Source organism: Chelonoidis abingdonii, chromosome 21, assembly GCF_003597395.2.
Source record: "Chelonoidis abingdonii isolate Lonesome George chromosome 21, CheloAbing_2.0, whole genome shotgun sequence".
In the NCBI taxonomy this organism is placed as follows: domain Eukaryota; kingdom Metazoa; phylum Chordata; order Testudines; family Testudinidae; genus Chelonoidis; species Chelonoidis abingdonii.
In genome coordinates this window covers 7,909,677-7,932,365 of record NC_133789.1, presented here as the reverse complement: position 1 = coordinate 7,932,365, position 22,689 = coordinate 7,909,677, and the positions used below count along the sequence as shown (strand labels likewise).

The 22,689-nt window shown below is 55.2% G+C and overlaps 1 protein-coding gene across 12 annotated transcripts in view; it reads left to right on the top strand.

The window, feature by feature from the left end:
- HDAC5 (histone deacetylase 5) overlaps window positions 1-22,689 on the top strand; it is a 109,331-nt gene that overhangs the window by 22,540 nt on the left and 64,102 nt on the right. For 6 of the 12 annotated variants that reach the window (XM_032791527.2, XM_075059610.1, XM_032791528.2 and 3 more), the window contains exon 3: window positions 15,493-15,564. The exons of 3 other annotated variants lie outside the window; for them this stretch is intronic. In XM_032791527.2, the coding sequence (XP_032647418.1) occupies window positions 15,493-15,564 (72 nt within the window). Of the gene's footprint in view, window positions 1-15,341; window positions 15,565-22,689 lie in introns of those variants that run through there. 3 more of the 12 variants (XM_075059613.1, XM_032791525.2, XM_032791524.2) reach the window with 3 other exon arrangements.

Here is a 22,689-nt window from a genome sequence, read left to right as displayed (position 1 = left end):
TTAATGCTGAAATCTGCTTAAATAAGCGGCCCGTGATCGGAGATTAGGCGCGTGTGTTCCTTCTGGAGTGGCTCCTGTTAACTGGAGATTGGCTCTATTGCTGTTCTTATGGAAGCACCTAGAAATCCTAGCCAAGACTGAGGCCCCATTGTGCTTACGAGCCGTGCGCGTTACCTTCTCCCCCGCCTCCGAGACCGGCGCCAAAGACAATTGGAAGTCAGTGGAAAGGCTCCTATTGGCTTTGGTGGAGTTTGGATCAGGCTCTTGTGGAAGATAGTGGCTAGTTTGCTGCTGGCCTGTCAGGATAGGGGATGTAGGTGAGGGATTCAGCTGGTTGAAGAAATCAGGGGGTTGCATTGCTGGCCTGTGCAGGGTACATTTGGGGTCTGATGGAAAATGAATTGATGTCAGTGGAAAGGGCCCTGTTGAGTTCAGTGGGCTTTGGATAGACCCTCATTTAAGGGGAAGGTGCTGCCTGGCGTGTCTCTGCTGAGCAGTGAATTCTTGCCTTACTAGCCCTCCCCTGGGAAGTCTAGGGGCAGCTGGGCAGTGGGGTGAAAGCTGGATGTTCAAACTGGTCCCTGTGTATGCTAGGTAAGGGTGGAAGGAAATCCATTTCTCTACATCACGTCTTTCTGCTGTGGAGGGAGGTGTTGTCTGAATGTGGCGCCAGAAGTCGAGGACTATTTGGTTCCAAACCCCAGCCCTGCCACGTGCATAGTATGATGTTGGGGCAAGTCACTTCCATGCACTCTGCCTCAGTTTACCCCTCTGGACTAACGCTTAGTCCTTCCCACACAATGCGGGAAACCATTGGCGTTTATAGGGTGCTTGGGATAGAGGAAGCGCTCATGTAAGTGCTGGGTATTATGGAAGGAAGGGAATGGGGATGTCTCGGAGGCAGGGAATATAACTTATTTTTGTGATGTGCTCTTTGATAGGGCTTGAATTAAACCCCGTGTGCAGTCAGTAACTATTGTATTGTGCCCATTTTAGAGACAGGTCAGCAAAGTCACAGCTAGATGTAAGTGACATGTTGCAAGTCAGTGGTAAAGCAGGAAATAGATCCTACAGCTCCTGAGTCCCGGTGCAGGGCTTTAGCCATGAGACTTTCGTTCCAGCATGCTTTGGTGATAGAGCATCGCTCTGCTGGGTTTCCTGTTGGAATCAGGCCTGGCTGTGACAGCCCGTCAGCGGAGAGGTGTTGGCATCTTAATCTCAGCAGAAAGGCCAATAGACTTGCAAGCTGCTCTAACTTGGGAGCACCCCCTGGCTCCTTGCCGGCTTTCCGAGGTCTGAGGAGAGGCAGGGATGTTCGCACTGCCTGGGTTACAGCTGCCTCGTGGATTTCAGGTTCCCATCTGGGCATGCCATTCAGTCTTAATAATCTCCTTGGACTGGAGTATCTCTTGTTCCCCAGCAGGGGGAGACACTGCACTGCTTTGAGCTCCTAGGTTGAGTGACCCACGTTGGAGGCGGATTTGTGTTTCGGGAAAAGATGCGAGAGCCACCGGGAAAGAGAAGAAGAAAAGCTTGGTGGCGACTGCCTTTAAAGTCTAGAAAACCATTTCAAATAAACACGGGGACAGCTAGGGATGGGCAAGAACCACCGCGCTGGGCCTGATCCTTGACTTTAGGCTCAGAACCTAGATTGCAACTGCTTGAGCCCATCTCCAGAAACTGTCCTAGTGGGTGACTTGAAACAGGCCCAGACTCCAGTTAGCATGGCACTGCAGCACCTAACAACCTATAATTCTCCCAGCACTCCTCGCAGGCAGGGCGAGCTAGTGTCCCCCCATTCCACATGGGGCCTTCGAGCCTCAAGAGACTAAGGTCTGTCTACACAGCAAGCAGCAGCGAGTGTCGGAGACCGGCTCCACAGACTTAGGCGCATATGCTGCGTGACTTGCACCGGGAGCAGGGAACTGAACCTGATCTCCAGGGTCCCAAACAAGCACCTTAATGACTGGAGCAAGGATGTTTGCACTGCAAGCAGAGCTTTGACCTAGATCAAGCCAGCGGAGGTGTGTCTCCACTGTGGCGGTCACACTCTGAGCGCAGGGTTGACCTACCCTTCCAGCGTGAATCCTGGTTGCAGTGTGAGGGGGCTGAAGGGACCGGCCAAAATCTCTTGAGCGGTGGCTCCATTAGGAACCCAACGTGAGATACCGCCGCAGCTCTTGCTGGTGTCAGTTGTACCTGTGGGTACGAATCAGGCCCTTGGTGTCTCAGACTTTGTCTTCGCTAGCAATAGTGTGCTCCTGGGTCGATAAAGATTGAGGGTTTTTTAAAATGTTAAATCAGATTTTTTTTGTTGTTTATTTAAATTATATTTTTTTCTTGTTTAAAATGAAATCTGAAGATAAGGCCTACACACACACACACACACACACACACAGACACACACACACTCTCTCTCTCTCTCTCTCTCTCTCTCTAACTAAATTCCAGTTACCATCCTAATGCACTGTGACACCAGTCGTGAGCACAAACTTCATTACCTAGTAAATAAAAAATGTCTCACCATGGTGAACCATACAAAACATGTGCAATTCATAAATGTGAAGCAATGTAATTAAATAAATGTGCCTATAGTTACAGGGGACCTGCTTAGCCTGTGAAAAGATGTACCACCGCTAGGGCAAAGGCTCTGCGTGTAAATCAGTATTTTTTAATGGTTATGAGAACCAGTGAGACAGCATCTTTCTCTACCAAATAACTGAAGTACAAATGGAAAAGTTGATTAAAATCAAGGCTTAAATTCTCATAGATTATTTCCTGGAGCCCCTCTTTCATGCCCCCCCCCCCATTTGGGGTGCTGGGCTTCAGCTGTGGTATGGGGGGGTATCAAGGCTTTAGCCCTGTGGGGATGGGGTGGGGGGCCAGTGCCAGGGTTCGAGGGTTTAGTTCCAAGGGGGGAGGATGCCGCCAGTGCTCGGAGTTTCAGCCACGGAGTCCTGCGGACCTCCTGAAATCAACTCATGGTCCCCCCGCAGGGGTTTAAGATATTTATCAGAGCTCCACTCTGGACAGCTCTGGTTGCATTTTAGAGTTGATTAAAATCAGTTATTTACATTGAGGTGTTCCACCAGGTGATTTAAATCATCTTCCTTTAAATCCGCTTCTGCGGGTGTGTTTGTAACTCAGGTGAAGACAAGGCAGTGGGGTGTCATCCCAGTTAGCGGGTCAATTTCAAGGCTACGGGGAGGGGGCGGGCGGGGGGGGAGCCGCATGTGGAACTCAACCTGCTGACTGTGTGCAAACCACCCATTGCCTTGTCTTCACTAGCTTTGTGACTGGAGTTAGTTCACTCGAGTTAGGCGTCCCTATTTCTTTTGTCGAGCAACCCGAAACACATTGGCTTATTGAACAGAATCCCCCATTTGCCAGGCCTGGCTTTCTTGGCACACAGCCTTAGGAGTGGGGAGGGTTCGTGCAGTGGGGCCCGTCGTACGGCCCAGTCAGTATTCTGAGGCTGAGGGAGGGATCGCTCAGTGGTGAGCACTGGCCTGCTAAACCCAGGATTGTGAGTTTAGTCTTGAGGGGGTCATTTAGGGAACTGGGGTGAAAAAAAACAAACCCTGAGATTCTATGATAATCCCTGTTGCTGTTGAGGAGGCAACGGGAAATGGCCGCTGGGTTACATAGTGCCTGTGGAGAACCGGGGCCGGGTGTCAGCTCTGTGGCTGTGTCTGGCTCTGTGCTGTACAGGTCCCATCCAAAATCCGCCAGCCAGAGCTGCCCCCGGGGTCTGATTCTCCACTGCCCTGCACCCCTCAGTGACGCCACCAGGTGAGAACGGGAGAAACCCACAGGGGCTAGATGTCGCGAGAGCTAAAAAGGCCGTGTAGGAGTCGCCAAAGGAAGCAGAAAAGGAGTAGAGGGTAAACACAGAGATGGGAGGAATTGGGATTGGGGCAGCTCAAACCACCATCTGGTAGGAATTCTCTGGGGACCTGAAGGAACAAGGGCAGGAGATGTCTTGGGTCTCTGATGCTAACCCCTGGGTGGAGGTGCTTATATTGGTTTAAAACTGACTGCCAAAGGATTAGCTTGCACTGGCTGGTCAAGATGCTACATCTGTGCATCGCCAAGGTCTTATCCCAGTTGGGTCTGTGTTGGCTTTACTGGGGCGATGCTGCCCCAGACTTGGAGGAAGGCCATGGGGAACAAGGCCTTAGCTAGGGAGAGAGGACAAACTCAGTGTCATCTACCCCAGGCTTCACAACTTCAGAGTCAGGCTCCACACAAATCATGATTGGCTTCAAAACCAGATTGACTTTTTTTTTTTTCCCCCTAAAAATGAAAAAACATTTAGTTCTTTTTCTCTATTGGCTTCCTGGGTTTGGAGCCTTCAGGCGTGTTTTATTGTCCAGCCTTTTTCCGCAATCACGAGAGCTAGAAACGTATTTATTTTTAAAAGGAAAGCCTTGGTTCCGTGACACTCTTGGGACTCCAGGAGCTGGGGCTTTTAAGGGACAACACTAGAGCGTGTGAGCCTTGGCATCTGTGGACCTGGGAGAGGGCGCGACTTTCGTCTGGTGATGGCCACGTGATGCCGTGAATTATGCCGGGAGGACCGTGCTCTGCTTTGACACCACTGCGTCTCTGCTGGCTTCCCCAGATCAGCACTGGAGCAGCTGAGGTAGGGTTGGTTTCCCGTGGGTGCCCCAGGGCATCCTGTCCACTCTGTGGGCATCCATCAGAGCAGAAGCTCTTCTGGGCAAGGGGCCATCGCGAGACTTTGGCTCCCTGGGGGCTGTGGAAGGGCAGGATGGGGCCCCTCATCCCTGGGTGTGTAGTGAAGGAATCTAGAACTCTGCCTGCGGACCGGACTGGAGGAGCTGGCTGGGGGCTGTGTGTGTGTGACAGAGCTTTGCAGGAGAGGAGAGACGGTAGTCTAAGCAGTAGTTACGCTAAGCCAATTAGCTTTGTAATTGGATCTAAAAAGGTGGGAGGGCAGGGGGAAGAAGGATTTTGCTGTAGGGTTGTTCATAGAGGCTTGAGGTTCAGATGCACCCTCTGAGCTCGGCTCCAGCACCCAGATCACATTGCAAAATGGCTTTATTTGAATGTTTTGTTTTTTTTAAATCCTTCGCCCTGGCTAAGCCCCCTTCTGATCAGCCAGCCCGGGACTCTGCCCAGGGCCAGCCAGCTCCAAGGTCGGTTGGTCTGTCCCCTCTGTCTGGTACGTTTCCGTGGGTGTTCTGTGGTGGTGGAAGGTGCAGGCCTGGTAAACGCTGGGAGGGTGGGTGGGTGGAGCCTGTCAAAGCCGAAGGCCCACCCCCTCAAATGGGGAATTGGTTAGGCGGGGGGAGGACAAATGATGACACCAGGACACTGGTCACAGGGACAAAAGCCAGATCCAGTGTTGGCCACGGTGCCACGAGCCCTGGACAGCGCTGGATCAGTTCAAGGAGGCAATATGAGTTACCTGCAGGAACTCTGCCCTAATGCAGGAATGGATGAGAGACCAGAAAATACACCCCCTGTCCTCCCTACCCCTATTCCTTCTGCATGGCCCCTATCTTAGCTACGACCTTGTGAGACTCCAGACAGGGAAGGTGTGAAGGAAAAGCTGTGGGGAGAGATGCCCTGGAAGCAGGCAGGCAGGTGCCAGGGTCTCTGTCTCACTCCATGTAGAGAAATCTCTGTATCAACTATCTCTACAAATCTTTATAACATTGCACTGTGTTATTTTGTATTAAGTATCTTTTTATATTAAGTATCTTTATGACATTGCATCTTGCATGATGTTATTTTGTATTTCATATGACTTGGCATTGTGCCTCTCTCATACAACTTTGTATTAGAAAATTGGTAGAAAACTTTGTATCAAATGTTATAGCCCCTAAAAATAGTATAGTTAAAGTGAAAGAAACATGTGCCTTTTTGCTAGAAGTAGAATAAGATCTTCCCCCCACTCTGTAATCAATTGCCCCATTGACTGAATGAGGTGTGAATGAGTGAGGCTTGGAAGACACCCATCTCTAGACAGCTACAACAGTTGAAGAGGGAATGGAAGCCGGAGCAAAAGACAATAGAACTTGTCAAGTGGGTCCAGTAAAGAAACGCAGACATATTGACGACCTCAGGGATTAAAGGCAAGCACCTTCTTTAGAAAACGCCCTCTTTAAGCAGCATTGGGACAACACCCAGGAAAAAAGCAGCCCAAAGACCAACGGACACAGACCAACGGACACAGACCCAGATTTTGAATCTGGTCTGGATTTGCATAAGAGGGAAGCTGCTATAAATACAAGGTGTCTTGCAAAAGGACCCTGGGTCTCGTCTTGTCACCGTAGGAGCATCGATCCGGATCGGCAGAAGCCCGGCTCCATCCCTCCCCCATCTAACTCACCTGGCCAGTGCAGTTAAGGGGAGCAACGTATTGGTAACAGCAGCAAGACGGAGTGTGTTTGTGTCTGTGTGTGTGTGTGTGTCAGCGCATGACTGTAATATATCATATGCATATGATAAAGTGTTAATTAAACCTGCATTACTAATAAATGTGGCGTTTTGCCTTATCCTCCCTGAAAAGATCCCGTATAGTACTTTGAGTACAACATCCAAAGGGGCAGGTGTTGGGGACTGAAAGGCGCCAGCCTGCTCCAGCGAGGGCAGCCGCAGGGCAGACTCTCCCTGCAGGCCTGAATCTGGAGCAAGAGGAGTCGTCTGTGCTCCTGGCCTGTCTGCTGCTTGGCCTTGATGCCGGAAGTGCTGTCAAGGTGTGCCACCACCACGGGGCTTTAGGATACAGTGGTGCACCCAAAGCTGGCCATGGACTTCCCTACCTGAATGAGCCTGAATCCAGCGAGCGCGGCTAACAATAGCCATGTAAACAGATCGGCATGGGCCAGAGAGCCGGGTACGCACCCCCGGGGGCCATACTGACCCGTCTAGCTTGCGCTGAAACTCACGGTGTGTGTGCTGCATCCTGCCAGCTGCATTCATGCCCATACCCTGAGGCATGGGGGGGGATTGATTCGATCTGGTTTTGCTCTTGGCGCGAAGGCTGAGCCGTTCGGACTGGACGCAGGTGGTTTCTGGAGGACGAGGGTCAGCGTTCAGTCACTGGAGCCATGCTGGGCAGTCCTCCAGCCCATGAGCTAGAGGGGAGAGGCTGTTAGTTCCCTTCCCATTCCCTTGAGCCTCCCAGCCTTGCCTTTTTCAAGGGGCCCCAATTCTGTGCAGCACCTCTTAGAGGCAAAGCAGCAGGTCTGTCGCTTTAAGTTATCTCTGCACTACCTGGATTTCTGGGTCAGTCTGAGCAGTCCCGAGGGCGGCCTGTGACTGTCACTGCCTAGAATCTCCAGAGGGATTTGCTCTAAGGATGAGTCCCCTTTTTTCCCTGATGTACTGTGACCTGGCCCCACCTCTGGCATGCCCCCGAACTGGGAGCTGCAGGTGACTGGGGGAGCATATGGCTAATTGTTGGCCCTCCATCCTTCTTTGCGGGGAATTCTCTGGCCCCCATAAGCTGCTGGATGTTGTCAGAACATAACACAACTTTAGTTCTTAGAATTCAGAATGATAACACACAAGAGCCCAATCAGAGGGAGACGAAGCAGGCTGCTCCCTAAAGCCGTGAGGCGCAGCTCCTGCCGCCTTACGCCAGGTTGCCTCTCTGCAAACTGACTCTGCTCACACGGCTGCTTCCCTACAGAGGCCCTAGCCTGCCAGCAGGATCAGGTAACCCCTTCCAAATTAAAGTGAGAGCCGGTCATTTTAACAGTTTTCAATCCACCCCAGCATGCAGGAGAATCTGTCCTGGCGTAATTTACGTAGCAAAAGATTTGGCTGAGCCAGCTAGTGATTCTTGAGATCTGTCGGTTCCAAGCCAGTGCCCGCTAACGTGTGTTGTTTTGTTAGCTGTGGGCTTTTTCCAGCTGTTGTCCTCCGTTCTATATTCATCGCTACTGGATTGTCGTCAAACCCACCCTGTAATTTATCCAGTGGGAATTCCAGTGACATCTGGGCTGCCAGCGACACAGCTTGGTGGGACCTGCACTTCAAAGCAGGGCCTGGGATGGCGTAGTCTAGGAACGTAAAAACTCGGCCCACACCAATAGGAACCGACACCTACGAATCCGACTTCCCTGAACTTGTCAGAAACAAACACGCTTTGCTTCTGGTCAGTGCATTAGAGATGTGCATGTCAGAGGCTGCCGGACGCTGCCGTTCATTCGATGTTCTAACTGGTCTCCTCATGTATCGCCAAACTAGCAATGAGATGTAGACCTCAAAGCACTTCACCAAGGTGGGTCAGCGGCATCGTCCCCACTTTGGGGAAACTGAGGCACGTAAGTGAGGTGAAGTGACTTGCTCGAGGTTGAGCAGCAAGGAAGAGAACGCAGGAGTCCTGACGCCCAGTCCTCTGCTCTGACCACTAGGCTATTGCGACCTGTGGGAATAGAATTCAGGGCTCCATAAGGCCACCTTCTTGCTCTACCACTAACCAACACTCCCGTCCATGAGCTGGAAATTGAACTTAGGAGTCCTGCCTCCCAACCCCCTTGCTCTAACCACTAGACACCACTCCCCCTGAACTCCATTCCTGAACTCCAGAGCCTTGTGCTAACTGCTAAACCCCACTCCTTTCCCAGGGCTGGGCCTAGAACCCAAGAGTCCCAACTCCCAGTCCCCCTTCCTCCAACCCCTGGACCCCACGAAGGCCAGCTCTCCAATCCAAACCCCTCTGAAGTTTGGGACAACTCAAATCAGGCTCTGGATTTGATGGCTCACACCCATGGTTGCTTTTCCATAAAACCACAAAAGAGCAAAAAAATAAAATAAACCCCATGGTCCCATATTTCCGCTCCAGACTGAGCGAGCACCCCAGGTGCTGGGAGTTCCAGGGTATTTTTTAGGGGGGCTGGATCGATGCAGCAGGGGCTGGGTCCCTTTTTCATACAGATGTCCTCTGTGGCTTTTGCTGCCTGCCAGGGCCGTTCGGGTTCTTCCCTTCCCCCTTTCAACGCAGCGCTGTATTTTTAGAACACTGTTTTCGTAGCTCACAGGCAAATCCCACTTGTCTGGAAAGCCGCCTCTCCCTGCCGCAGATGGGAGCGGCGTGGGGTGAGCTCGCTCGCCCCCCAGCTGCGAGAGCCAGAGCCTTGGGGCATCCCAGTGCCCCGCACCTTACCCACCTGGGCGCTCTGATCTTCACTGGGGGATTAGCCTGTTGCAGTTCAGTGTGGGTTGTGTTTTTCTAATGTTGTGGTTCATGCAACCCAGTAGCCCATCTTCAACAGCGGTGCCACCTGCTTAGAGAAAAGAGCTTTGCAGGAGGCAGACCTGCCCTCGGGGAATTTTTCCTCCTGACCACCTACGCCTCGTCCATGAAGCGGGAGCGTGTGCAGCTCTTTCCCAAGCTTGCCAGGTTATTTCGGTATGGGCGGTGACTGTCATCCTGCATACAGCTCTCAAATCCCTTTTGCGATTGTCCTCGGTGGTCAGCTGCAATGGTATCCAGTGGCAGTGAGTTCTGCAGGCAAACCGTGCCTTGTGCCAGAGCATGTTTTGGCTGGCGAACGAGCTGGCCAGTGGGTGTTTGGCATGCGGGAGGAATTGGTTAGGACGGGGCGGGGCCAGCTGGGGGAAAAAGATGTGCAGACTCAGAGTGTATGTGGGAAGTAGCATACAGGGCTGTGGGGATGGGTGAAACATCGAGGGGGCCTCTGATACCCCTCAAGTCACCAGCTCCAAGGAACTAGTATTTGGAGCCTCCAGTAACAGCTGGCCTCTCTGCAGTGAGTTGGGCGGGGGGATGTTCTAACCCCTTCTTGACTCTTCCCAAGTCCTAGTGGGCAGCTTTGAAAATCCCTGGGCCAGGAGGGCACCCGGCTCGTGGGCTCCGCGGGTCAGTTACTGTGGGCCTGATCCTGAGAGGTAGAAGTTGGTGGTAGCTGTGGGTTTGCTTGGTGCTTTTCTGCCCTAGGGTGGCAAATGGTGGGAAGCGATAAGGCCAGCGGGCTGGTCAGAGCCACAGATCACATCTCAGCAGCAGCAGGATTTCAGGCCCATTTCTTTAGGGGGGAGTTGTATTTCTCTAGCTCGCAAAAGTTTCCTCATCCATCGGCTCCTTTGCCCTGCCCCAGGCTCTCTTGGGGGTCCTTCCCTGCATGGCTCGCTCCCAGCTGGGTGGCGTCTTGGCCTTTTATCCAAGGACCAGCTGACCTGCCGGCTGTAGCCGGATCCCTGGCCTCAGCCCCGTCACCCAGAGGCAGTGCCCTTAAAAGGTCAGCCCACCCTGCGCCACATAGCTTCCTGGGCCGCAGCTTGGCGGGCTCATTCTGTGATGCTCCGACCATGTGGCTACTGCGAGAGCCAAGCTCGCCCCTGAGGTCCATTGAATTGCACTGAGCTCCTGGAATGCAGCCTGCCCCAGAGCTGCACGCATCAGTTACGCACAGTCTGCTGAACAGAGCAGCCTGCCATGGAGGCTGGTGTTTGGGTCTGCTTTGCATTATCCCCCTGCCTTGTACCGAGACTCCCCTGCACTGAGTGTTTAGCCTGGAACCGCTCTGCCCTGCCAACGAGCAGTTTAGGAGAGAAACCTACCAAGATCTCCGCTGAGGTGCAAAGCGTGGCTGCAGGACGGGCATGGTGTCCCCTTCCCCCCAGAGCTGGCAGGTGGACCGATCCCGAGCGCCGTGCCTGCCGCTTGTGTTGCAACATTGGAACTTGACATGAGCCGCGGGGTCAACTGCACTGAGGGGAGAAAATATCCTGTGGCCTCCCGCCCGTTTGCAGCCGCAGGAATAGCTTGTCTGATGTCAACTCCAAAAGTGCACTGCTGCTGGGGGAGGAGGCGAACAGCCCATAAATAACCCTGCTATTAAAAGTCTAGGGTTCGGATTAACACACTGATAGATAAACCAGTGTCCCCTTTGCTGCGCCGGGTCAGAAATTTAAACACCGCTGCAGAACGTGGAGCCTGGGCAAGCCTGGGAGCACGCAGGGTATGGGGCCCTGAAAGGTGATCCCTGGGTCTTTTCCATGGGCATCTTTGCCACAGGCTGGATCTGCTGTCTAGGCAGTTGTCTGGGGCAGGAAACATGGGATGGGTGGGGGGAAAGATGGGGCAGGGAATGGGAATGATCAGTGGGTATTGAGGGTGATGGGTTGTCTGTATTGATTTAGGCAACCTGGATTTTCGCCCAGGGCTCTGCTAGAAGGGTCCTGGGGCCACGGTACTGTTATTGATTTGTATTACCCTGGGCATCTAGGAGCCCCGGTCATGGAGCCAGACCCTCTTGGCGCCAGGCGCTGTACAAATTCGATCTGAGCGACGCTTTGAGGTTGGCTTTGCTGTACTCAGCGCCTTGTGTGAGTATCACATTGTGCTGACCGCCCACCAGCGTGGCGTGCAGCATCCCACTGGACGGGTGCATTAGGGTAGCGGCACAGCAAGTTTCCCCCGCCAGTATATCTGCCCTCGGTCCTGGAGGGGACCCCAGTGGATGAGGGAGAGTGAAGTCTCCCTGTCCCATACAGTCACTGGCCAATGTGGGGTATGGGATGTCTTTGGTTTTCATGATGCTGATCCGCTAAGAGCCTCACTTAATTTCGCACAGCGCATCAGCCAGTGCATGGTAACGACTTTTGGTCCCTCCCAACTTTGGCTTGGAGTCGGAGTGGTTACCTAGAGGAGAGAGGCACCAAGTCCCCATGGCTTCCCCTGAGCCTCAACCCGGTCTCCTGCGGGCTTCATAGGAAGGTGCTGCAGGATGTGCCACAAGGATCCCAGCGTTTGCCCTGCCGGGAGCCGTGCTAACCACTTCATTCATGGTGCGTTTGGCCCGGTACGGCATCACAACCCCTATGGCCGGTCAGGCCCCATGACAGGCCCCAAGGAGGCCAGATTCAGTGCTGGTGTAAACACGTCCTGCTCCACAAGAATCAACGGTGCTGCACCAATTTACTCCAGCAGAGGATTGGACCCCATCCAATTCCCAGGAGCCTGTGAGCCAGTAGTTCACCCCTGGAGAAAAGATGTTGCTAGAGCCCAGCCCCCAATGCGTTCCCTCCCGGGCGGTGCTTTTCAGGGGCTCCTCAGCCTGGGACTGGGGCGGGGAGGAGCATTTTTTGACTCCTGTGAGTAATTTTGGCCCCGTGGCTCAGGCATGCTGCGAAACAAGGGCCGGAACTTTCCCATCATGCACCTCTCCGGGTTCTGTAGACAGGGGTGACCAGGTGACGATGCTTCTCAGATCACCCTGGCAGGTTGCTGGTGGGGCCCGTTGCCTTGTGGGTGCCACTGCGAGAGCCGCACGCTTGCTATCCCGACTTGCTCTTACCAGGGCCCCTAATTTCCACGCAGAGATTTTCCCTTCCTGGCAAAACCTGGGGGATTATTTCTGGCAGCGCTGATGCGGATTAACGTCTGGGGCAATTAGGACCTCTTGGAAGGAGCATTTGCAAGCCTTACTCGGTGGGTTGAGTTACTCACCCCAGCTGGCCTTCCGTGCAAAAACAAAACAAAAGCAAAAGGCTGCATTGAAGTGGAGTCTGGGGGGAGCTGCATTTGGGGCATCCCGTGCAGGCTTGGCCCTGTCCCCCTGCACAGCCCTGGCAGCAGAGGAAGAAGAACCGGCTCACTGTCAGACCCCCGCCTACCACGACAGCGGGCCAGGAAGGGGCCGGGGAGGGGCCACGGCTTGAGCTCTGCCAGCTGGGGGCTTCTGCCCGTTATAAGGGCGTGAGCTGTTCCTGCTGCAGCAATCCGTGGGCTCCAAGAAGTGGGAGGTGGGAGACCTGGTCCAGGCCTCTGGGAGAGGCTGCGCAGTGCAGTGGTGTCCAGATGTGAGGGGTAAAGTCTTCCGGGCTGTTAGGCTGGCAGGGCCAGGGGGGTGCAGGCTAAGCCATGGAGCAGATTGCAGGGTGCTCCCTGTGGCTAAATGGGAGGAGGAACTGCCATTGCTCTGAGCCCCACGCAGGGTGAGGGATGCTCTGGAGCCCCAGATCTGCCCCTGCTGAGGGCCAGGCTGGCTCCTAAGCTCCCACGCTTAGCAGCTGCGTCCCTCACGGCCCGGTGTGTCCCTAGGCTCCCTGTGGCTGGTCTGCTCACTGGCAAAGGGCCTGGCCACGGGTTTAATGAAGCCGGGAGTGGCTTGGCTCCGGGGTTGGCCTGGTGAGCAAGGAGTGAACGCAAAGCCGCCTTCCCCTACGGGGACCTTCCTTCCTACAGCAAAGCCCCTGTGTTATCCCCTGCATCCTGGCTGGGGGGAGGGCGCCGGGCTCCTAAGTTTTCAGTAGCAGCCATTGGCTGTGGGTGCCTGCCTGGAGACCCAGCTAGGGCCGGAGGTTCCTGGCCCGTTGTCAAGGATTGTTTTTGTTCCATCAGATGATCGCTTAGAACAAACAACCGAGGGCCACCAAACCCCCCTCCCCCAACACCAGGGCCTGGGTCCTAGCCACTGCCCTGCTCTGCCCTCACTAGCCCCGAAGTACAGCCATGGGTGGGAGGTGAAACCCCTGGCTTGGGGAGGCTAGGCCCCCCCAGACCCACCCCTTCCACGCCTGCCCGAGCCCAGCCCCCACTGTGACCGCTGACCCCTTTCCAGCGCCCCTGGAGCACTAAAGAGCCGGGCAGCGCAGCTCCAGTCCCCCCGGCCCCGGAGTGCTGGGCCACGTCACAGGCCGCGCCACCGGGTCTGACCTCTGGCCAGCTGGCCTCCTCACCCCTGGAGGTGCCCCCGGCCCAGCTGCCAGCCCCAGTGCTGGGTGGGCAGACGGCCACAGTCCCCTCAACCTCAGTGCTGGGCAGGTGGATAGGCAGGAGGTGTGGCAGGCATGCTGGGAGAACGGGCGGCATGGCACGGCCCTGGGTGTGTGCCACGGCCCCCAGGCTGCGTTCCCCCGCCTCTGGCACAAAGGGACGGGCAGGCAGGTTGGGACCTGGGGGTAGAGTTGGAGCATGGGCCGGGGGACGTTAGGCTGTTTGGGGAGACAGAGCCTTCCTGTGCGAATGAAACCTACTGCCCAGGAGTGCAGCCGGGTTAGGGTTAGTTAGCCAGTCCCGTTTGCTATTGTTAGTCCCTCCTCTCTGCCTGTTGGGTCTCTGTTGCTGCCCCTCACCGTAGCATCTGAGTACCTTCCGCATCAAATCAAGAGCCAAGCCCCTGGTGCATTTCGTGGGGTCTCTGGCCCGTCTCCCTTTTGGGGCTCAAAACCTGGGGGAGGGTTTAGTTTCTTGGATTTGTTTAGATTGGATTCATTTTCTCCAGTCTGGGGTTGTGGGGGTCAGGTCTGGGGTTGGGGGCTGGTGGTCAGGGTTGAAGGGTGGGGTTGGAGGGCAGAGGGGCTGGTCAGGGTTGTCTGGGGGTGGGAAGGTGGGGGTCACAGTTGAGTGTTGGGGTCTAGGGGTAGCAAATGCTGTTCGTGGGTCAGAACCCCTGTAGACCTTCCGCTGATCTAGTCAGTTTCAGACTAGGGGCAAAGAATAGACATTAACTTGTTCTCTCCGCCCCTCTTTTTCCTTGCCTCTCCCCTCTCATGTTTCCGCCCCACCGTCAGATCTGTCTCTCTCCTGGCTTGGTTTGGCAGCGCTCTCAGCCCCCACCCCAAAGCTATTCCACTGACCCCCTTGGTAAAGGCTTCATCTGCTAGGCAACCCCTTCGGCAGGAACAATTCAGTTCCCTGAGCACTGGGCTATTTATAGCTGACTCCTCCCCTCCAGTTCTATTTCAGGTCACCCTGGGCAGTTGCTGTCTCCCTTGGTGGAAAGGATGGGAGAGAAGAAAAATCAGTTAAAGGGAATTGTCGGTGGCACAATTAGCAGTGGGCTTCGCGGGCAAGCCCAGGCCCTTCTGCTTCGCAGGACATCTTAGCTCGGGCGTGTTTCGGTAACGCCGGGAGCCTGTTCCCGTCTCTGTTCCTGTGCAAATGCCTGATCCATGCCGTTCCTCCCGGGCGGGGAGCTGCCTGCCGGAGTGAATCAGACAGAGCCTTGAGATGTGAAACCCTCCTTCTCTAGACTAGCGGCTGGACCCCCTTCCGGAACAGCGGGCCCTTCCCACGCCCAGCCTCTGCTGTCTGCAGTTGGCATAAACACTGACCAGATTTTTTTGTTGTTGTTGCAAGATTTGAATCTTATTTTTTTTTAATTTTTTTGGCCCAGCAGATGAATCTTTTTGAGGTTGCTGTCAAACGCTGCTCGCTGACTCGGATGCTTTAACTTTTCCTAGAAGACCCCCAGCCTTTTGCTCTTCGTAGGGGTGTGTGGGGGGGGGAGGGATGTCTGATGGTTTTCTGCTGAAATTCGGCACGACGGACTCCTCCCTCCTTGGGCGAAGGAAAGCTCCCTTGCCCCGCGCCAGCTTGTAAGGAGAAGGTGGGACAGGGAAGGGAGCCAGCGTGAATTGCCTTGCCGGGCCCTGCGGTAGCTGGTGTCAGAGTTGGTCCTGGCATGCTGCTCATGTCCAGGGCACTGGGACTGCCCGCGATGTTGCAGACTATTTACGAGAGCGAATCGTGTTTTTCTTCAGATGGGGTATCCGGACGCGAGCAGTCGTTGGAGCTCCTTTCGCGGACTCCGCTCCATGGCCTCTCTGTGGCAGGTGAGTGCTGCGTGATCGTTGATGCAGCCCTGGCAACGCTGTTGATTGCCCCGAGCTTCTAGCACAGAGCGGGAGGCGCCTCTGGCGTTGGTGGGGGCCCGATCCTGCCAAGGGCCACTCCATCGGTGCAGGGCACTGTGCTTCTTGTAGGATTGGGCCCCCAGTGTTGCAGACATGGAGCCGGGTTTATCAGATTGCCCGGGGGCTGGTTTTCGAGGGCTCAGTGCTGGTGCGCCGGGGCAGGTTTTCCAAAGGGAGCTGTGCCCCACCCGCCCATTTGGAAATCTGGCCCCAATTCTGGGTGCTGAGCTCTCGTGGGAATTCTAATCCTAGGGCACAATCCTGCCATGTGTGCCAAGCCCCGCTCGGCTCCTGGCAATGCAGGAGTTGCTTGGAGTTGGGTTTACACCAGGCAGATGGTCAGGGTTTCATAATGCCATGTGGCTTTTCTTTGGCTACTTCGTCTTCGCTCTGGGGTTAAGGGGCTCGGAAGCGGAATAAAAACCTGGGAATATGGGACAGACTTACCTGCCAGCAGGTGTTTCTGCCAAGCAGCCTTTTCCTTTCCCTGGCAGTAGCCGTCAGCGCATGGGTTGATTTTCATGGCGGCCCTGTGATATTCCAGCTCCTGCCACGTCCCTGAGCCAGCCAGCTGCGGTGTCAGCCTGGGCCAGATCCTCAGCTGCTGTAAATCGGAATAGCTCCATTGAGTCCTTACAAGTGAGCGGCTGTCTCTCTCATCACAACAGGGATTCAGCCCCCGCTGCCTCTCAGAGCTTGATCTAAGCCTGGGGTATGGCAGGACTCCCTCCTGCCCCAGTGACTGCAGTGGGCTTTGGATTGGGTCCTCAGGACACAGCTGGCCCTGGATAGGGACCTTGGGGGTGGTGGCCTGCACCAGTGCCCAGTGCTGTGGTTTTGGTTCTGAGATGGCACAGCTGGCAGCTGCAGAATGGGTCACTAAATGATCTTTGGCCCGGAGAGGTGGCAGCCTGGCGGGAGAAGCACGATCCGTCGCGGCGTGTCCGTGGAGGGGGCTGGGTTTCTTTAGGTTAAGTTTGTGGGTGGGAGCGACGCGTGACTTTGCGCGGAGGGTCAATGAGCCCAGGGCTTGGAGTGTTCAGCGGGGCGGGGCTCCCGTCCCTTCACGCGCACGCCTCGTTGTCCAGCGTTCCCCGTGAAGGGACTCATTTAGCTGCCGGCCACCTCAGGGCGAGGGGCTCTGGCTTTCGAACTCCCCAGCAGTGCTTGAGGAATGAGGATCGCTTGGGACGTCAGTTTCCAACATGGGCCCCTGGGAGCAGGCAGGGTTGATCTGTCAGTGACCGGAGCGGGTGGGTGGATGCCGGGACATTCTGCCCTGATTTACCACCCCCACCTCTGGCTCCCTGAGATCTTCGATCCTCCTCTGAAGGCAGAAAGGAGTTAATTTCTCCCCTCTTCCTGTTTGGCCTGTAGTCCATTCAGTGCCCTTTGGCAACTGGCTTCTGCAGCCAGAGCCCCCTGCAGCACCGGATTTCAAGTGGGCAGCGTCAGCTTCCATTTTAGCCCCGCTGCCTTCAGGTACCTGAGATGTTAATAGCAACGACTGCTTTCCTGCCTTCCTTCCTTCCCTCCCTGGACTGGGAGATGCCTCTGAACCGCTGGGCTGTCCCTGCCCCTCCTGTAGCTTTCCTCCTCTCAAAATCCCCCCCCTTCTTTGTCCTCCCCTCATCACGAAGAAGCCATGCCCTTGTGTCAGTCAGGACATGGAATTTGGAGCTGGCGCTCGTAGGGCAAAGGAAATGGGAGGGAGGGGGCATCAGCAGAGGGGCGTGGGGTGCGGGAGAGAAACACAGAAGCCCGTCGCCTTGTGATGGCGCAGAGCTGTCCGCAACGGGCTAGGAGACGCGCTGGCCTGTCAGTGGCTGGCGTGGCAAATGGATGAGTGAAGGTGTATAACGAGGGTAAGCATGCGAGAGGGTGTCAGCGTTACCTAATCCTGGTGGAGTTTGCAGCTGGCCGGATCCCCTGGCTTTGGGAGGATTTGCTGGTGTGCATGCGTGTGTCAGGATTCGGGTGCCTGATTACTACAAGTTGTAAAGAGGCCTGGCTGGGATTTGGTTGGACTCCGCTTGGATACTATGGCTCTATGGGAAGTGATGGGTTTTGATGCCGGACTCGCAGGGTGAGCTTTTTTCACACAATGCATAGTCAACCTGTGGAACTCCTCGCCAGAGGATGTTGTGAAGACCAAGACTATGACAGGGTTCAGAACAGAACTAGATAAGTTCCTAGAGGATAGGTCCATCAGTGACTGTTATCCAGAATGGGCAGGGATGGTGTCCCTAGCCTCTGTTAGCCAGAAGCTGGGAATGGGAGACAGGGGATGGATCACTTGATGATTCCCTGTTCTGTTCATTCCCTCTGGGGCACCTGGTATTGGCCACTGTCGGTAGACAGGATACTGGGCTGGATGGACCTTTGGTTTGACCCAGTCTGGCCGTTCTCATGTTCCTGTGGCCTTGTGCTGCGCAAGAGGCTGGACGCAATGGTCCCGTGGCCACGTGTTCAGTTATCACCGGAGTCTCCTGGAGACACTCTCAGGATGGGCTGGGGGTGGGATGTGAGCATGATCCTGGTCCTTTCAAAGTGAGACGGTTCTGGTGTGCAGGCGAACGCAAAGATGTACCTAGAAATCCATCTTAGGCAAGGTTATGACTTTGTCACTGAAGTTTTTAGTAAATTTCATGGCAGGGATGCGGGGGGAACCAGTAAGCCACAGAACGGTCACCAAATAATGTTGGTTTTTTTGCTCCATCAATATACAGGAGACAGTAGTGGTGGGAGGTGCTGAAAAGTGAGTGAAACTGATCTGCACTCGCCTCACAGTGGCAGCTCCTGCCCCATGAGTCTGGGCCCAGTTCCTTGCTCCGAGTATTGTGACCTGGCGCACGGGGTCAGGTCTGACCCATCTGCCTCTCCATCTATGGAGAGGTGGATGGGCCAAAGCAGAGTGCACCAGGTCACAATGCCGCCCGGCTTGGGGGCTCCGATCAGATGTGATTTCACAGCCAGCTCAGGGGTAACGCAGGGACCCCCGTTTTCTCCAAGAACGGAGGTGGTCCCAACTGGAGCCTGCCTAGAGCTTTATTGGATAGAATATCAGTAGCCACCAGTCAGTCACGTTCCCGGGACAACAAAATCGAAGCAAACAGTTTAACTGCCCCCCCCATTCACATCTGTACAGCAGCGTTTGCCCTTTAACTCATGCCACCCTGTAGACAGAAGCTGGTCAATATGGTCTGACCCTGTCCATCCACAGGCCTCAAAGAGAGGCAGAGATCCCTTCTCCCCCTTTCGCCGAAGGAGGGAAAGTAATTTGCCCAGAGAGACACAGCCAGGCAGTGGCAGGGCTGGGGATTAAACCGAGGTCTGTGCTCCCAGTCCCCTGCCCTGCCCCACTGCTGCCTGCAGAAGCGAGCTTCTCACGCACGCACTGCGCCTCAGCCTTTGTCCAGCCCTGTAACTGTTCAGCCTGCAGTTCCCCAGAGCACAGCAACCTGCGGACGCTGGATTGTGGTCTGGTCGGCGCGTGTCACCCAGGGGAGATGCTGAACGGGGGCGCGTTCGGTCTCTGAGCCCTGCTAAGCTGCGAAGTTACAAAGCATACCCCGGACGGGTTCCCTCCGGTCATGGAAATGGACACGGTGCCTCTGATCACGCAGCGCTGGCTGAGGGGGCGACATGGAGACCCCCCCCGTCTTGCTGCTTGTGTCCAAGGGAAGCCCACGCGTCGGCCCCTCAGTGGGAATGTTTAAAAGGAGCACGAGTCGCCGTTCGCCAGCCGTGAGTCACCCTGTCTGCAAAACCATAGGGCCAGGAATGCAGGGCCACTCCAGCCATCTCACTGGCTTGGCATCTCCGAGGGCGCTCGCCCAGCATTGCCGGCCCATGCCACGGCTGCTAATAAAGGATTTTTTTTTAGAGGGGGAGGAATGTGGAATGTAAACACATGTTTCAAATAGAAACCTTGTAACCTTCTGGAATAAACAGGCGGTCATGCAGCTGGGGGAAAGGCCGGAGACTCCACATGGGACGTTTCAAGTGATAGTCCGTCCCTCTCCCCTTTCATTGTGGAGGTGAAAGGAAAGATGGCAAAAGAGTTAACCCCGGTTCCCGCTTGGAGTTCGTCTGCTGCACACCAAGCCCAGACTCGGGTTTGAGTCCAAGCCCCTGTTCCGTCCACACGCGCCTCAGGCTGAGTTGGATCGGCGAGCACTCAGGACCAGCAGCGGTGCCAGGGTTTTTGGCGCCCTAGGCGGGGGTCATTCCCTGCTCTCGGTCTTCAGGGCATTTCGGCAGCGGGTCCCGGAGCGAATGAAGGACCCGCCGCAGAATTGCCACCAACCACCAGGAGCGCAGAAGGAGCGCAGAAGGATCCCCTGCCGCCAAATTGCCACCAAGGGCGGCAAAATGTCGCCCCCCCAAATCCTAGTGGTCGGTCGCCTAAATGGAAGCGTCGGCCTTGCTCAGGACATGGGGCCTAGAACCCTGCTAGGGGGGCTTGTCAGAGCCTGGGTCCCAGCCCCATCCTTTTGCAGGGTGCACGCAGCTTCAGTCACAGACCCGAGGCCGAAGGTCCGTGTGTTGCAGTGTGGGTGTGTTAGCAGGGCTGAGACCCCCAGGCCCAGCAACTGCCAACCCAGGTTAAAATGCAGTGTGGACACTGTGGCACAAGGTTGGAAATGCCAAGGCCACAAACCTGGGTCCGACAGACCCGGGCCCAGTGTGCAGGGTAGAGATACCCTCTGTGTCTTAAATCGGGGCACCCAAGAACCGAGGCCCCCAAAACTAGAGGCACTTTTGAGATGGCGTTTCTACAGCCTTTTCCTCCAAACTGCTTCAGAATTGATCAAAGCTAAAATGCAGCCAGCTCTGGGGTGGAGGGCAGCAGGCCGCTTCGCATGCTACACACAAGAGTCGGAAGGGGATTGGATCCTATGGTTCCCACCAAATCTTGGTCCACACTGTTCCTGGCAGAGTCCGGAGCTAGTTTTGGAGGAGCAGACAGCACGCGAGGCAGAGACCTAGGTTTGGGGTAGCGGAGCATCTTGCTGGTCAGGGTTAGTATCTTGGTAGAGGTTGGGAATGGTGGACAATAAGAAGTACTGCAGGCTAGGAACTGGGTCCTGGCGTGTGGTACTAAAAACCAGGAGACCTAGGTTCCATTTCTGGCCACTGACTCACTGTGTGGTCTGGGGCAAGTCATTTGGCCTCTCTGTGCCTCAGTTTCCCCATCTCTTGTTTATGTTACAGAAGTACCTAAAGGCCTGATTGTGCTTGGCTCTGTACAAACACACAGTGAAAGGTGGCCTTGGCCGCAGAGAGTTCGTATGCTAAGCAGACAAGACGGCTGCGGGGTGGGAGGGGAGATGACTTGCCGGAAGTCACTCATCAGCTCAGTGGAAGAGCTGGGAACGGAACCTGGGTCTCCTGGCGTATGCCGCCCACTAGGCTGTACTCTCTCTCCTCTGCCTGATAGCGGCTAGTGGTACTGAGCTACCCTTCAAAAGTGCTCTGAGCTCTGTCGCTGAGAACTGCCAAGTATTGAAATTTGCAAGCAGGGAATTAACTCATCATGGCAATTTGCAGACAGACAGACACGTGTGTACAGACTGCAAAGGATTAATCTATGAGTGTCTGCTAGCTTGTATCCCTGGCTAGCCTGCTCTCTCCCAACATCCGGGGAGCTGAGATGCTAGTGGATGCAAAGGGGGAAAAAAACCAAACCATAACGGGCGGTGCTGAAAGATCCACCGTCCAAGCTGATGAAATTCCCATTTCATAGCCGAGGGAGCCAAGGGCTGCGTTTCACAGCAGAGACTTTTGTCGCTGTGAAAACCCTGCTGGCTTTTACGCTGCTGAATGTGTGTGAGGCTGTTGCCTTGGGAAAAGCCCTGTGCTGGTTTCACAGCCTGTGGGATTGCAGTGGGCACACTGTCCGGTCTGCTGTTATCCTCGCTGCTTATCAGGGCTGGGGCAGGGCAATCCAAGCCCCTCCGCAGAGCTGTCTGGGTGTGTCCCCTGGACGCAGGACACATGATTCAGCCCTGCCCTGTAAGGGAGAAAAAATGGGCATGTCAGGGGGAGGGTAACCAGACAAGGGGTCCTCAGACCTGGGTTCCAGTCCCACCTCTGCCACTGACTTGCTGGGTGATCTTGGGCCAGTCACTTTAACCTCTCTGTACCACCCTGTTTTCAAGCAGGAGCTCTCCCGGGCAGGGCTCTTTCTCACCGGGTGTCTATGCAGCGCCCAGCACGGAGGGCCCTGGTTTTGACTGGGACCGTGGTGCTCCTGGAATAAAAGTAATGCGACTCCTAGATATGTCCAGCTGGGGGCTTTGATAACTGGGGAATCTGCCCACTGTGCTGTGTGGCTCATGCTGAATCAATAGCCCATTAGCTCTGCAGGCTCTCCTAAGTGGGGTGATGTCGTGTATCGTTTATTTCAGGCTGGAGCCTGGACGCTTTCACTTGCTGATTCTGACTGTGCCGCCAGTCAGGTTGAAATGGCTTTTCTCCCCCCAGACAGCTTTCAAAGCTAGGGCCCAGCCACCCCGGGGTGCTGGATTGCAAAGCCAGCCCAGGCTGGGTACTTGTGATGCCGCCCTGAATATTATTGGGCTCACGTTGTCCTTGGGGGCAAGAGGGGAGTCTGTGACAGCAGGGGAAGGGGAGAAAATTGCTGGAGGGGAAATGGATCCGAAAACAGGAGAGAGAGAAATGCAGAGATGAGACTGACTGAAGGAGCAGAGACAGGAGAGGGAAAAACCGCCTGTGCTCTGACCTGTTAACAATTTATATTTCGATGCCACCTCAGGGTCCCGATCCGGGTTCGAGGCCGCATCGTACAAGCGCGGCGTAAGAGATGGTCTTTGCCTGTCTAAGTCAGGCTGTCTCTAGGGTGCCCCACTTATCCTGGTCTAGCCTGTGTGTGGGAGGTGAGAGAGGTTTGGATTTATAATTGAAACCAGTCACTGCTCCTCCTGCCTTTCCCCAAAACACTCCCAAGGTACCAGTCCTCATTAAGGACCCTCCGCTGGAGTCTGGACTAATCCAGGCAAGTTCAGAGCATCCTGCAGC